The sequence below is a fragment of the Cottoperca gobio genome, chromosome 1, assembly GCF_900634415.1.
Source record: "Cottoperca gobio chromosome 1, fCotGob3.1, whole genome shotgun sequence".
In the NCBI taxonomy this organism is placed as follows: domain Eukaryota; kingdom Metazoa; phylum Chordata; class Actinopteri; order Perciformes; family Bovichtidae; genus Cottoperca; species Cottoperca gobio.
This window is the reverse complement of record NC_041355.1, coordinates 13,078,317-13,094,905: the sequence shown is the minus strand read 5'-3', so window position 1 is coordinate 13,094,905 and position 16,589 is coordinate 13,078,317. Positions and strand designations below refer to the sequence as shown.

At 40.7% G+C, this 16,589-nt stretch overlaps 1 protein-coding gene across 2 annotated transcripts in view; it reads right to left on the bottom strand.

Annotated features, from left to right (window-relative positions):
• Positions 1-16,589, bottom strand: part of stx8 (syntaxin 8) — a 43,303-nt gene that overhangs the window by 19,966 nt on the left and 6,748 nt on the right. For both annotated transcript variants that reach the window (XM_029427835.1, XM_029428471.1), the window contains exon 6: positions 15,414-15,506. In XM_029427835.1, coding sequence (XP_029283695.1) covers positions 15,414-15,506 — 93 coding nt within the window. The remainder of the gene's footprint in view (positions 1-15,413; positions 15,507-16,589) is intronic.

Below are 16,589 nucleotides of genomic sequence, written 5' to 3'. Positions count from 1 at the left end.
TCAAAGCAACCAAGTGTGTTTTTTTAAATAATAATATGTATTATTTTCCTCGATTACAAAGTAAGAAAAAGACAGAGAGACTGTGAATTTCTCACCGAACTGAACAACTGTGTTTTAATTGAAATAATCTGAGTCTAATAACTCAACATCCCCCGTGGTTAGTGGAGCTTCCTGGCAATTCGTCGGCTGGCCGACCGACTGACTGAGGAGTTATGGAGAAGACTTTGATCTTCATGCCAGACCCCGTTTCGCTCATAATGCACTCACACGCATGGAGACACATATGCTCCCATGCACAGACGCTGACACAAACACACGTGTATACACACACTGGTCTGTGAGCATCATACAGACAGGCACATCCTACCAGGCACGCAAATAAAAGAAGACACACACACACACACCCACGCACTTCCCGGATGTGACACGCTTCCGACAAACATTTGCGTTCTAGACTGAAGAAGAGTCATCTCCCCTGTTTTAACCCACAGTGCCGTTCAGAGGGAGAATAGGAGCAGTAAGAAACACAGAGCAATATCCTGATAGAGATGTTTTATTGTGAAAAGGAGAGTTCAGAGAACATGAAACATCACAGAGTTGTTGTTCAGCCTGGAAAAGTCTCAGATAAGGTCGGATCAAGTCTCGGTTTGTGGCTGTCAGTGGACTTTACTTTGGATCACGCACTGTGCATGAGCGTCATTTCGAGAACTCTTTCAATATAGATCTTAAGTTCAAAGTCCTAATAAGTGGCACTTCTGATACAGAAGTATATCAGTAGCTCGAAAACAACAAGAAGGACTTTATATAAAGACAAAATCAAGCAGGTGCATGGCACTTTAGTTTTATGGAGGTATCAAAGTGTTGCTACACTTCTCACAAGATTGAACCATTTGCAGCCGACAGAAGCAGGCGATATAAGTTTGAGTTGAGAAGATTTCAAATGCCTTTTCCTTTTGTGGCAAAGAAGGCTATCAGTGATAATTATTCTTATATTGCAAGAGTGTGAGAGAGAATGAATAATGGGAGGAAGCGCATAATTTGCGATGAGAGAAACAGGGTTCAAAGTCAGGAGCACCCTGCATAAAGGAGCGGCAGGACATGTTTCACACCCGGGCCAAATGCTGGCCAGTGACACTCTCCTCCTACTGCTGAGTCAGGCGAGTGCCTAAAATACAACAGGTGCAGGACAGGAACAAACCAATGCTACTTCTCTTCCTAACTCAATGCGCCCACATGAGGATAGAACACAAAGACAAACAAAAGGTAAATACAAACCCAAGCTCTAACTGCTAAGGGCTTTACATTATACACATACAACCTGATCTAGACATACTGCTGCCAATAACACAATCTGTAAATCTGGAACTGACAAAGACAGAGGCGGGAACACTTGGCATACCAGGATGGCACATGATTGCTGAACGTCTTGGTGAGTATGTGGTGGATTTAGGGTAATTGTGCTCTACTCATGGAGGCCAGAATAAATGTTTGGCCAACAGCGCGGCTGAAACAACTTCCCATCCTGAGAAGAAACAGCCTCCCACATCACTTTTGGACAGGAGTGGTGCAAGGCATTAAGCAAACAGCACACATGCAACAAGACCACATGCTCTCCTGTGGGCTACATTGACTAAAAAACATGTTTGGATGCACAGTTAGACACAGAGTAAAACCGCATGCATATGCAGTTTCACACACATATTAGTGTGCACATGTAAGTGTAGTCATAGTAACTCTCACACACACACAGACACACAACACCCATGAATGAATGACACGCACCAACACTACAGTACAAGTCTCATCACCGCACTGTCGTCACTGTAAAGTCTGACAGCACACCACAAGCTGCAGCCATTGAAACAGCTGCACCTACAGCTGTCGTGTAATTACCCAGCTCCTCCAGCTGATAAGCGAAAAGGAGGAGGTGCTGATTACTGGAGGAATTAAACTAATTAACAAATCCTGTGTGAGATCCTGTGACTCCCTCCTCATCCGCCCTAAACTTGGATCATTCCACCACCATAACACATCTATCCCATGGAAGAGAAAGCACACAGCCGTGGATCATTCCAGTTGGGAGATGTTAAACAGCAAAAGTGAGGACCATAACTGTTGCGACGCCACTGCCTCTACTGCCCACTAGTGGCTTCATGTGTGTGCTGCATCAGGGAGGAGTTTTTACTTATATACCTTCCCACTTTCATTTTATTCACATTTTCATAGAAATTAATGACTAAAATGCTGAACTACAACAAAAATAACCTCTTTTATTATCATTGTTCTAATCATAACACATTATCTATTTAAGGTATAAATAGTGCACGTGCACTGTATTTTAAATTACTGCTGAAAATGTTTTCTTAGTCTACTGACCACAGGACACATTTTTACCAGTGATTCAGAAATTGTTTTTGAAAGCTTACATAGTGCAGATAAGAGTTTAACAACCTTTTAAAAAATATATTTTAAGTGGCAATCCCTTATTTTGCACAAACAAAAATAGCACAATATTAAGAAATCACCCCAAAAAAGTATGTTGTAAAAAACTATATGAGTCTGTAAGTAATTACTAGAAAATGTTTAATATTTTCTTTGAGTTATTGTTTATCCTTTTTAGTCTGGGCAGGTCAGGTCTATGTCTATGCCCACACTAAACACTTACAGCCTGTCTCGAACATGTAACAATAGCAGCATGGAAACAAAACGGGAGGCTGGTATTAAGCCAAGAGTGAAACAACAGATGAGAATGATTAGATAACAGATCAAAAGTCTTTTTTAGGGCCTGTGATTGTTCAAGCGGCACAGTTCTGTGCCGTGCCCATAACACATAAAACGGACGTCAACATTTTACACACACACAAAAGACCAATAAAAGGACCTCTTGTGTAAATTGTGAGCAAAACTCTAGTTTGGAAACAGTTTTTCATCTTTTGTGTCGGGGGGGGGATTGTCATCCTTTAGTTTGGTCTCCAGATTGTGTCTGATAGCACACATGCGGGGTTATCAGATAACAGATTATATGGATGGGGTATGAAGCATTTCCCACTTGAAAGGCTTTGTTCTAGAAAGGTAGTGACACAACTTGTACCAGTTTCTATTGGGACAGATATGTACAGTATCACTTTGAAGGTTAGGTGATAGCTATCGTTTCAATTTCCTCCAACAAAACCTGTCAAATTAACAATACATATGTTATGTCTACAGTTACCTTGTAAAGGGCTCTATAAATACATTCTATTATAATTCCCTCTTCTTCTTTTTTTAATCATCCTCTTAAAAATGTTTAAATTGTATTTCCTTCTTCCATTACTTTCTTTGCAATATCGATCAAACTTTAATCGAGTTTCTCGTCAATTGGCCAAGTTCTTCATTGAAAGATCATCTTTATATATCTTATCTCACTTTACTTTTATACTCTCCCGAGTCCTTCCAAGTCTCTCAACCTTTGTTTTTCTCCCTCGCCTTCCTTGAAATGTCGCCCCCTCACTCTCAGACTCCCTTGCCTCGCTTTCTTTGCACAGTGCATCCGTAAGATTAGCCCACCCTGCTCTCTACCGCACTCAGTGTGTGTGTGTGTGTGTATCGGTGTGTTTGTGTCTGCGTGCGTGTGCGTGTGTGCGTGTGTGTGTGTGTGTGTGTGTGTGTGTCTGTGTGTGTGTGTGTGTGTGTGTGTGTGTGTGAGGTCCTACACTGACGTCTACCTCGCTCTCCATCCTATCTCAGGCTGGCCAGTAGCCTCTGAGCTCCTCATGCAGATATAAATATGTCCTGTGTGCCAGTCACAACCTGACAACATGTGCTGGACATGTGGTGTAGACTTTCAGTAAAAACACAATGATCTCACACTCAGACAAGGCACTTACACTCTCAAACATACGCACTGATCTGTGTGTACACAGACACACACACACACACACACACACTGAGTGCTGAAGAACAGATGTATATATGTGCACTTGCACACACACAAACACATAAAAATGCCCAGCAGATGAAGGTGCAATCTTCCCCCTGTGCTTAAATGGGAACCATGTGTTGGCTTTGGGTTGAGGGAGACTTGGTAAAGTAAGTCCTTCCACTCATTAGGTGGGATGACCCATGCTACCCCAAGGCTGAGGGGAACGCGAGGCAGCTCTCCGCTCATCGGCCCTTTGAACACGGCCTCCAAACCGGAGCGGTTAGCAATTAAATAAACAGAGGAGGAGATTTGTTCCCTCTGTCACTTGCGTTAGCCAAAAGGAACCTGCTGGGCCAAGCCTGAGTCAGTCTAAGGTACCAATACATGGCAGGGAATCCTTTGCCCAGCGCCAAAGGAACTGGCAGCTGAAATTGCAGAGGTTCCCAACCACCAATACCACCAACACATACGGCTAATGTGCTTCCACTGGACAATCTGCCCGCAAAAGCTCTCCAGGGAAAAATTACAGCAAAGTATCAACATCAGTTTGCCGTTAAATTGTACACATACCACACACACTAGGCAATTCTCCCAAAAAAAAAAAAAAACAGCAGTGGGTTGGCTTTGCAAGCAAAATGCAGTCAAATCATAATATCCTCCTTTTCGAGCAGGTAATCCAGAGGCAATGCTGAGTACTAGTGTAATATCCAACGTCTGATACTTCATGTTCTTCAAATGATTGAGTTATTACCATACATTCTGTATCACACAGTGAGGGCTACTGGCAAAGTTCTAATACTAAGTGATTCCTATGAGGACAGTAGTAACAGTGCAGCAGTAATACAATCAAATAAATCTCGTAAAAGTGAGCTTTCACTGACATAACTCTGTATGGAACATCAATTATTGTATTAACGGAGAAACTGCAGAACAAAAATCTAAGGTGATTGATGGTGCCCAGTAGCCTGATGGTGTTATACTGAGAGGTGATACTGCAATCAACAGTGTATAGGAGCAAACAATAAAAGTCTGTGTTTGCATGAGGCTGCTTTAAGCTGTGTATGTTAAACTATGCATTATCTCAGGTGTCTTAAAAAAAATCCAAACATTGATTTAGACTTAAACAAATGACGTACGATTCAAAGTGCAGCTCAACATTCTTTCATTTGACATTATTGAACTAATAAAGCACTGTAAGCTACAGCTACAAATGACCAGAACATGGAGCACATATAAACACCTGTCACATATTTCTTTTTATGTTTCATAACTCCAAAAACAGGTTATTTTAATGCCGGTGCTGGTCATAAATATCTTGGTGGTATGTGGTACGTGACTGCAATAGCTTCTTTTGATACATGTTTGTAAGTAAATAAACAACCTAATAAATGTCAATATGAATCATTAAAATCCTCACGATATTAACAATAATGCCTTCATCTCCAATAAAATGATGTATATATTGTAAATATTCGCCTGATCCAAGTGTATAGTAGGAGTTGCTGAATAAAGTGAAATTCAACATCTTTGTGTGGTACAAAAATGAAAGTTCATTGTATGCAAGTCCAAAAGGCTGCACCCATACTCAGCATCAACAAGTGAATAAGTAGCAGTTACCCTCCATTAATTAACACAAAATAAATAAAACTGCTGAATGAATTGTAGAATAAGTTGAAGTAATAGTAAGTAAAATGGTCAAATAAGTTATTTAATATAAGCTTTTTATCACGATTCAAATCTATACACATCCAATAGCTGATGTGCCGATGGTTAATACATTAATATAATACATTATACAGATTGCAGAATATATGGTCACAGTAATAGCATCAGAGTAAAACCCATGGCAGCTAAACCCCCTCTAATGTCCACTAAGACAGGTATTAAAAAGATGGACTGCTCAAAGAAATGGTAATGAGACAAAACCCTTCAAAGAACACACACAGCCCAATAAGTGTTTGTTTCCAAGTGTTGTGTCATCCTCTGCTTTAAAGATGTTGGTAGGAAAGAACTGGTGAAATCATACCTCCCTAGAGTTTTTTCCCCTTCCTTATGCCTTTTCAGGGATAATGCACAATTGATAGTTTGTGAAATAGCTTGCGATTGCCAGCATGGTGGCTGTGCGTGTTGTGAAGGATAGATGGAGTAGGGAATGGAAGGGGGAAACAGCCTCGCCCAGTCTCTACACGGGCTTGTTGGCGGACATCTGGATGTGATCCGGGTCTGTAGATGAGCTGAGCAGGACCGACCACACCTCATTCCTGCATCATACCGTATATATTGGGCTTTTCTAGGTGCCTGTCTCTATTATATATGGCATAACTGTGGTGTGTGAATATATGTGTGTGTGCAGGTGAGATAGAGAGAGAAGGTACGACTGTAAGGGAATCTCCTACTCCCAACAAGTCGCTTGTCATGCACTTTTCTATCACACCACACATTCTTCAAGCTGAAGCTGACGACTTTATTTCGAAATCAATCTCACAGCTATCATTTTTCCAAGATAAACTGTATTCTTTTTTTTGTGTGTTGGAACCGGTGTTGGGCTAAATAAGGCGATACTTGACTTTGATAGACTCAATTGAGATATTTCTCCCTTACCATTTAAAGCTAAAAACACCCCAAAAGAAACATCAGCTTCCACAAACATGCCGAGTCAGGATCATTTGATCAGTATAGCTGTTGGTAGGATAGGTCTTAATGGGCTCTGATATCCCTTACACAACAGAACAGAGAAACATCCAGAAATGAGTCACCGTGGTCCATGGAATTGTGATAAACTTTGGTGCATTGCTGTCAACCGCGACGACATGGACCACATTCCAATGAGCTCTATGACTTCTTCATATTTTCAACACACCTTGCTTTAATCCGTAATCTATTGGGCAACAAATAACCAGGATTTACAACAACAAAACAATCTCTGATCTCAAGGTGCCACCGGCTGTTTGTCAAGCTGCTGTTAATCTAATTGGTGCCATTAAATAAATAATGCAAAAGAGATGCACATGGCGTACAAGAATGTATTTCCTGTTGTGATAGACAGCTGGAAGACTCTATTTATTTTTTTGCTTTGGCATTTAATACGAGGAAGCTCTGCATCAATAATATGAATACCAAAGATGTTTGGGCCCAAAACTAGCTATGACAACTGTAACTCTGCCCAATTTTCAGAGTGTTGCCAAATCAGCCATGAAAGTCGTGCCAGTATCTACACCATCACGCTCTTCTATTGCTGCCAAACATCAGTTGTCTCTTCCCGTAGTCTGAGAATTTCTGCCACTGGCGGCTTTTTAATGTGGGGCCTTTCCTGCTAATGACTGTCACCACCAGCGCACATTTGTTCCAGATGGATCGAGATAAATGAAAGCCCTGATACGACAACAAAGCTTGCAGCTTGTAGAGCAGAAAGCATGAAGGAGGGAAACCTTCGAGTGCGAAAGCCTCCTACATGTTGGCATCTGTTAATAATATATGACATAGAAATGAGGAAATCATTTGTGTTCTTCTGTTGAGCAACACATCTTTAACTGGAAAACAAACATGAAAAACATTTAAAGTGGTAAAGCTATGTGTTAGCTACTTAATCCTAAAACAAATACATGTATAAATCTTGGATTTATCTTTAATACTCTACGTTTTTCCTCTTGATTGAGATAGGGGTCTTTTAAATTACTACCGTTTCCTGGGCAAACATGGCATACAAGCTTTCCCTAGGACAGGGGTCTTCAACGTCTTTCGGGCCAAGGACCCCCAAACTGGTGTAGCGTGGTGCAAGGACCCCCTACTGTCTATATTGTACACAAGAGGCTTGAGGAGGTCTGTGCTGACGGGGGGAGTGCGTGGCGTCTCTGACTGTAGGTGTATGTCGCCGCCCTTCGCGAAGTACAGCGGAGGAGGGAATGTGAATGGCAAAGTAAAATTTTTTCATTACTTTATCTACAAATAATTTTGCGACCCCCCTGCAGTACCTGCCGCGGACCCACTGTGGGTCGCGGACCCCCTGTTGAAGACCCCTGCCCTAGGATATAGGCTATCAGCAATATCTTGTTCAACGTATGTGGAAATGCTTCACACAAGCAAAAGCTCCATCAAAACATATGGGGTTACCTTAAAAGCATAACAAATAGAATTAGTTGGTGGTGGTTTGTTAACACAACATTTGAAGTCGGCCCCTCCTCCCCAGCTCAACAACACCAGAAACGCACACCCCCTGCCCGCGGGTTAGGGTGATCGCCAGCGGGTGAAAACAAACCCCAGATTCACTCTCGTTTTGGGACGTGCTTTGTCCGCTTGGCATTTCAATTATTCGGCACTGTGTCCGCCATTTTTGTAGCATCCTCTCGAAACGTCCTGAACACAGCAAAATAAGAAAATACAGGCTGAGGGCAGGGTCTCTGTAGATACAGACACCACCACACTCTTCTAGTGGGTCAGAAGTGATGATTGAAAGGAGATTCTTTTTTGTCTAAACTATCTATTTATTTTGCAATGCCAGGTTAGGTGTGACTACTTTCTCTCCATTGTCACAGAATAACATTTATTGTAAGTAAGAATGGATGGAATATAAGGTACTGACACTGAGCCAGTGTGTCAGAAAAACCACGCGAGGAAACATTCAGACTACCTTTCCAGACCAAGACTTTCACATTCAGGTCATTAACTATGGTGCCATTAAAAGCCAGTGAAATCACATGAGAATCGCACTTTTCTGACAAAAAAAAACTATTAAAAAGGTACAACAGGTTTCATCTTTAAACAGGGAAGAAAATCTAAACCCAATCCCATGCTTACTGAGTGATAAAAGGGGCATCAATCTACTAAGGGAAACAAAAGGAGGCGTGATTGATGAAATGTCTCAAGATGTTTTTCTTCAGCGTCCAAAAATGTTAATTTCCTTGCTGCGCCTAAACTGGATTATTCATCACATGGCTGTGGTTAATGTGACGCAAGTCCCTCATGTCATTGTGAGCCCCCTCTTCTTCACAACTCTATCAGTATGACACCAACAGGCCTTAGACAGAGATGGATGCCGGGATGGATAGATAGAGAAACAAGGACACAAGGACCCATGATTGATTGTACCCTGGTTTAGGATGCGTGGCACAGGAGGCTTGGCCTGGTGATTTGCGGTGCATCTTCATTTGGCCTTTTTCTTGTCATTCCATCACACATCCATACCATCAATGTCTTTTGGGAATATTAAACCCTCTAAAAACAGATTTAATCTTCAACAAGTAAAAATATAAAACAGTTTAATCTATGAGATTACTGTTCTGGGATGGGGTTGAGCAAATATAAAAGAATCTGGTTAAAACACGACTTTATATTATTGTCTGAAATCCAAAAACTTTTCCTAAAATACAATTAATGCATAAGTCACATATTGAAAACTTTTTTTACCTGCTCAGAAAACCAATGAGAACTGGAATATATACACAGTATAGGGGCTCTGACACAAGACTCTATGAGGAATAAAATATGCTCCACACATCTGGATTCAACAGAATAGGATAGAACATGAACATGGTCCGTGGTGCAATAGATAAAACAAAAAAACTAAAATTTAAAAAGGGACAGCGTCAGCGTTATATTTAGGCCTATATAACAGTATTTAAAAGATTTACTTGTTTCCTTGTCATACCGCGTATTTTGTAACTCTTGGTTAGACAAAATAAGTAATATGATGCTTTTGTAACTAGTATATTTAGAATAAATGATCAAAAAAATAAAAAATAAAAACGTATCGAGGTAGAATATACAATTATGGATATAATCATTAGTTGCAGTCGTACATACATATAGCAAATAATATAGTGTGGGTGTGTTATCCCTCCATCATGCATTTTTCGCAATAATTTCCAAAGTCAAACACCAGTCAGCCAATCTGGTGGTCACTCAAAATGATGCCCTCTTTCACGGCTCATTGCAACCTTGTCATTCCTCTGATGACAACGCTCTTTTGAACATCACATCACGACGCTCTGCATTTCCATGTCGTCTGGAAAACACTACTCACTACTACCAGCCCCAATTTCAAACGGAGCGAATCAAACAAACACTAAATCAATCTACAAGTCTAACCACACTGACTTTCTGCCGAGTGCCATCATTAGTATGGTTTATTTGCTCACCGAGCGGTTTCTAAAAGCAGAAGCAGTGTTCTCTGGGGCCGCTGCTGATGTCACTGTGCTGCAGCAGTAAGTGCCTCTCTCTTCTCACTCTACTGTTTATTTGGAAGTCATTAGTGCCGTCCAGCTTGGGTCCCTATACATGCTCTGCTTACGCAAAATCAAATCAGTGATCTAATTATTAGCAAGAAGTCCATCATAGGAGCAAAGCCTATTCTGTTTCTTAAGCAGATGGCTTACTAACAGAGAGGACACTTGGAAAGTAACACACTTTTACCTTAAGAATAAATCAGATTGGGTGACAAAGAGCTTTGCAATACGCATGCATGAATCCTTCTCTCGCAATCACCACTTTCATGTTCAATAGCAACAAATGTAAAATAGTTTGCATTTGGATATTAAGGCATTTTTAAGGTGTACAGAACTCTTAGCGCATTACATTCACACAAACCAAAAGGTGATAATAAATGTATAAATCCATATATAACTTGAATGTACCTTGTATTTCTTTATAAGAAGAGAAAGCATTTACTGTGAATAAAGGTTTGACATCCCGGAATGCAGGATTTTTAACAGCATAGAATATATTTACAGTGTTTTGTGCACTTATGGTACACATGCAATAAGCAACAAAAAGTTCTTACTAGACAAAACAAGATTCAACATTTGGTCCAGGCTGCTATTATGTCATTAAAAGAAGACATCCTCTTCATCTTATCTCTAAGAGTCAGACAAAACCAGAGTGCACATGTGGTCAGACCTGTTGCAGTGCCTGAGAGAAAATATCTCTTGCATCCATCTACAATTGTTTGTTCCAGAAGGTCTCAATCGAAACGAGGGTCTGTTTCTCTCCAGACCCAGATATACATGTTGTGGTTATAACTGTGTTGTCAGTAAAGACAGGAGTTGCAATACCAAGCAGCCCAGAGAATTATTATCAAAGAATAGGATAAAACACAGGGACAGGCCATGGAAAGGCCATGGTTGTGATAGTTAATGTGAGAACACATCTGCTAGAGCTCTAAGGGGTCTGAGGTCTATTCAAAATTAGGTCTTGATGTGGAGGAAAATACACAGAACAAATGGCAGTGACTTGATTCATTTGAATGGTTTATGTGTGGTGAGCAGATTTAGTTTAGCTGGAAACTGCTGATGAACTTCAGACATGCAGAAAGGTGTTGGAAAATAGATGAACTCATCATTCAATGATCCATTCATTTGATTGGTCTAGTCTAGGTGTATGATGATATATATCTTGATGGAGCCATAAGCACAGAGATACACATCTTTCCTTTTGTTTGTGTGTGTTATTGTGTCTCAATGTCTGTCTGCATCACATGGTTTCCAATCACGCCTACTGTAGACTAGAGCTTTTTAGAGGTTTTAATGGCATATGTCATAGCCGCAGTTCCTCACCACCAGTCAAACTCAATTGGGAAGAATCCCCTAAAAAAATCTGACAAATGAGACAACCTCAAACTCCTGCAGCCCCTTTCAAAAGCCGCCGTTTTAACAAGCTAGCCACTGTCTGTCAGGACAAAAGTACAAAACATTGACATGGAGTGATGTCATTGTTCCAGGCAACAATATGAGAAATATCAACACTAATAAAGTGAAATTAATGTTGATCTTTCTCGGTGGGAAGGGAGACTGCTGCTGGTGCAAGCCATTTCAGTTGGTATGAGTCGGACTATTTTTATGCAACATTTAATTTGGAAATGAAAACATACTATCTTTAGTAACATCATGTGAGAAAAATGGAAAAAAAAAAACTTGATGACAGCACATCATTTAACTAACTTTAACACACTAACAATCATGATTGAATTTCTCTTTTTGTTATGACTGGCAAGTAAGATGGGAAAATATTCAATATGCAATGGATTAATGTTATGAGCTTTAAAGCAGACTGAAATTGAGGTAATCGGTCTGCTTGCTCGTTTCTACATTTCAGTCCATTCTGATCCAGATGAGACTGAGAAGGGGAATGACTGAGGGCTTCAGGTTCATCTCTAAACCTCTGAAAAGGGTCATCTTCATTGCTGACCTCAGCCGGATTTGTTTCCCGAAAAGGAAATGACTGCAACCTCCACTGCACTTGGGTCATGAGCTAGACTTGAGGAGCCAAACTACAAAGAGCTTAATCTATTTATAGGAAAACACTGCTACAGTACAGTGATCAGGGGGAAAAGGAACCCTACAAGACAGAAAGACAGTCAGACGCCAAGGTTACGCGCCAACTGTCAAGATCAACAAGGAGCCTTGCCATTCCCCTGCTTTATAACTTAAATCCATTTTCCTTGCCTCTCCGAAAACATTTCTTATTTTTTTTTATATAGTCGATTTTGACATTTAATACAAGAAAGAAATGCAGCACCTGCAAAGCTGTCTCGTGCAATAATAATAAAAACTCATTCAGGTACAAGTCTAGAAGACAAACATTCACATTTTTTGAATGCAGAAAACGTTAATTTATTGAGACTCAATGTCGCCTATTAGGAAACGCAATGCTAGGACAGACCACACTTAAAACATAGTTTGAATCAGAGTTAAAGCTATAATAACAAGGGTATAAAACTAAAGAATACAAAAGCTACGTTCCTCGCATACTGCATTAACTACCGAAGAGAGCCGGAGAGAGGGAATAGCCTGAAGGCATACAACCAAACAGTAACAACACTCCGTTCATAAACATACTTCAATTATAATCACACAAAATTGTATTTTGTAATAAATACAACTGCCATAGCAACAGTACTTTTACACAGTAACTTGGTATGCCCAGTAGGAATGGGGGCGGGGGGAACAAAACATCTCAGTTTCAAGTTGCCATTTCTTATTTGGTGATTTGTAAATTGCCATAGTGACTCCAGAATCAAGAGCTGAAACAACACACACTTGACCGAATGCGAAAACAAACAAGAGGATGATCATACTGTCTCGACTGACGACGTGCAGAGTTAACACTAACAAAGAAGAAGACAGGAAGCAAACCTGTTGGTTTGCCTGCTCAACAGACTCTGAAAATATTCTGTTTTCGGGGCATCGCTTGCCAGGTCTGTACAATTGCACATGCGGGAAGCATTCTGGCAAGACTTTAAAGCTAGTCTGCATATACTTTTGAAAAACACAGAAATAAATACATAAACATATTTTTCAATGTGGGCAAAGCTAGTCACTCTTTTTTTTTTAAATCAAAACTTGTGAGCTACTCAAGATAACCCTAAATCAAGAACCCTAAAATCAGGTTTAGGGAACGTGGGGACTACACCAGCCGTCACTAGGTCTACATCTACATGTATGATATAATCCTATTCTCCATCCTGTAAAACACTAAGGAACTAAGATATCTTTCATAGACCCAGAGATGGATGATATCTGGAAAGAGGTTATAAAATAAAAAGGACTGTTGAAAAGACGCAAAGGAGAACAGGGAATGAAATGAGAGATGCAGGGGCAGCAAAGGTCCCACAAAAGGAAAGAAACACAGGGAGGTAAAGAAAAGCCGTGGAAGGCCAGAGCCCTGTGAAGTATTGCCTGTTGTCAGCAGGCCTTAGGCTGTAAATTGTGGAGAGAGACCGCGAGGAGCTTGGACGGGTCCGTGAGGAAATTCTATTTCTACACTTTATCAACTGTCTGCATGAACACAGGGACCGGTTACACTGCATGCACCATGAATATATTTTGTATTAAACAAAAGGCAGTCTATATACGTCTAAGTATAAATATATCATAAAACCAAGATATAAAAAAAAGAAAAATGTAAACAACAACTGGTGAAAATGTGTGCAGGTTTCTACACATTTTGACTGTTTGGATTTCACCCCATGGAGCTTTTTACATTACCCACAGGTAGCATATATATGTGGGGCCATTACAGAAATAAAAAGCTGAGTTCCCATCAAAAGAAAACCCATTATCTTTAAGAGTCATGTGGGGTCTAACGACAGGAGTAGTGACAAGCCGTTGTTTCCAGGGCCAAAATCATCTGCCTTCTCGCTTACTTGCAATGGTGTAATTCTCAGTTACAGCTCTCCCATCACCCATTCAGGTTCATATTATTGGAAATACTGACATCAAGCCGAAAGAACGAGAAGAAAAACACGCCAGTCGGAGCATGAGAGCAATGATCCTTCTCACGTTCAAAACGGTAACAGGAAAGCGGGCTAAAACAATCCGCTTTCCTTTCTTTCTCTTCCATTCTCCCGTCGGTGTCAACCAAACATCTGCCATTCCCTCCCAGCAGAAGAGAAGGTCATTAGTTTCCATGCCGAGATCGCTCCGTTATACAACCTGTTTGGGTACAACTGCTCAGACAGGATATTAAAGGATATTACAGGACAGTACAACGCCTTCTTTCGCAACTGGAAGCTGGTCATCAGGGTAGAAACAGACAATAACTGCCTGTACTTCAGGTGTGTGCGACGACTGCAGATGAACAGCTTGTCGGGGATCTCCTCTGAGGTTGCCACACATTAAGCACATTCAAATCAATACATTTTAACTTTATGTTATTGCTTGATAAAGCAATACAATTCCCTCTGTTGAGATTTGGGCTTCATCGCCTTGTTTCTTTCCAACTGTACGACTCAGAATAGCAGCATAGCGCACTAATTACTGAAGCCCTGAGAGAAATATCAAGTCCAGAGTCCTGAACCGGCAGTTTCTTTCGCCTGATTGTGAGAAAAGAAGCTGACAGACTAATGCAAGTTCTGGGCTGGTTGTCATCTTAAACATTAGAGATTACCCCCTGGAATAAAGAAGAAAAACGACAGGAATACATCCTCTTTGTAAGTTAAGACTCTCAGGCTTTGGCCTATTAACTGCTAAAGTCTTCTGAGAGCGATCCATTAAAAGGATCTAATTGTTCACCGGTTGACAGATGATCGTCCCAAAGTCTTACGTCTCAAGTACCGCCTGTCTGAGCGCACAAGCAGTCTGGTGCAATGCACTCTGTTCTGTATAGCACGATCTACTTGTGGCGGAAGCTATTTATGGACTGATGGGAGGCCAAAAATAACTCAAAAACACCATTATCTCGGAGCAGATCTGATTCCAGAACACAAAACCTGTTTTTTCAAGGCATTTAAGTAGCATGAAGATTCTCTGTGCGTGTATGTCTGGCGGACATGGTCTTGACCTGAATTTGAGGTCAGTCGCTATGACAATGGTAGTGTGAGGGCGTGTGTGCGTGTGCTTGGTACTAACTATGTCAGTGTTGCAATGGCGTGAGGGAGTATCACAGTCCGGAAAGTTACATGAGGCAAGTCGTTCCATTGCAGAACAAGTATGTCTGATTGATTTCGCACAGCAGTGTGTAATGTGTCTGGAATTTTTCTTTTGACGAATATGTACAGACACACATGCAAATTGAACTTTACCATTTTGTTCATCCAGCTCGTTGCCAATCTCCTGGCCCATTATCTTCTGTCTGCTGATGACAGCAGCTAGTGCATCCAAGCCTGCATCCTGGACTGTGAAGAGAGAGGAAAGAAAATAGAACATTTTATACACAAGACAAAGTACGAAACTAACAGTAAGAGCGCTGACATATGCAATGCCAGACAAGGATTCAGAGAAAAGGAACTGGGGAAAAATACATTAAATTGCAAAAATAAAATCAATGTGATGTCAAATTTAGCAGTCCCCTTTGAAAAAGAAGGGAGCAATTACAGTAGACTGCACTTGTGATATAATGAGGCAACTATTTGGGAAATAGGAATGACAGGCTGCTGGGGTCCAGCTCAGCTCACAGTGCCACATGTGAGTCATTCAGTACTTTACCCCACTCAGCCATACTCCTGTTATTATAACTGCGGCTGGCCAAGGTGGAGAGCAAAAACAGTGAAGCTAAAAGTAAAAAAAGAAAAGAAAAGACAAGTTTTGGCCTCTGTAGGTTTCCAAGTTTGACACACTCACTACCACAGGAATTTTTTATTACCGCAGGTTCAGGCGCTCACCATTACCCAACTTCACCAGAAATCCCACAGGGATGCCGCATGGAAACCTCCATGTGGTTTGCTTTCACTGTCTTAAGGGGATTCTGTGATCCCAAATTGACAATAACCAGAGTCGTAATGGAGACATAGCAATGAAGTGTCACATGGAGTAAGGTGAACTAATGTCTTGGTGTTCAAGTCATGTCAGAGCCATTCAGGAAACAAGAAAAAGCAGGCGTTGGTTTTCAATACATTTTCGAGATGTGAATTCTGATCATCTTTTATACGTTAGCACACACGAACGTAGCCGTCAGGACTCCTACAGTTTAGGATTTAAGATCAACTTAACTTAATTGTAGAAAAAATGATCAATTATGGTGTACAAACTGCACTGTAACCTCGTATACATTGCCTGATACTAGTTTTGGCCATGCTGCCAATTATTGATTGAATCATTTTCTGTCGTGGCTAGCTAGCAATCTACTCTGAACATACTGGCCGCAAACTAAATACGACTGTTGTGTTTTCTGCTATCCTGATCTGCTTGTTGTTAACTCGGTAAATAATAACATTTAATTGATGTTACCAATTGTTTTGAGATTTTTAATTACAATGTCA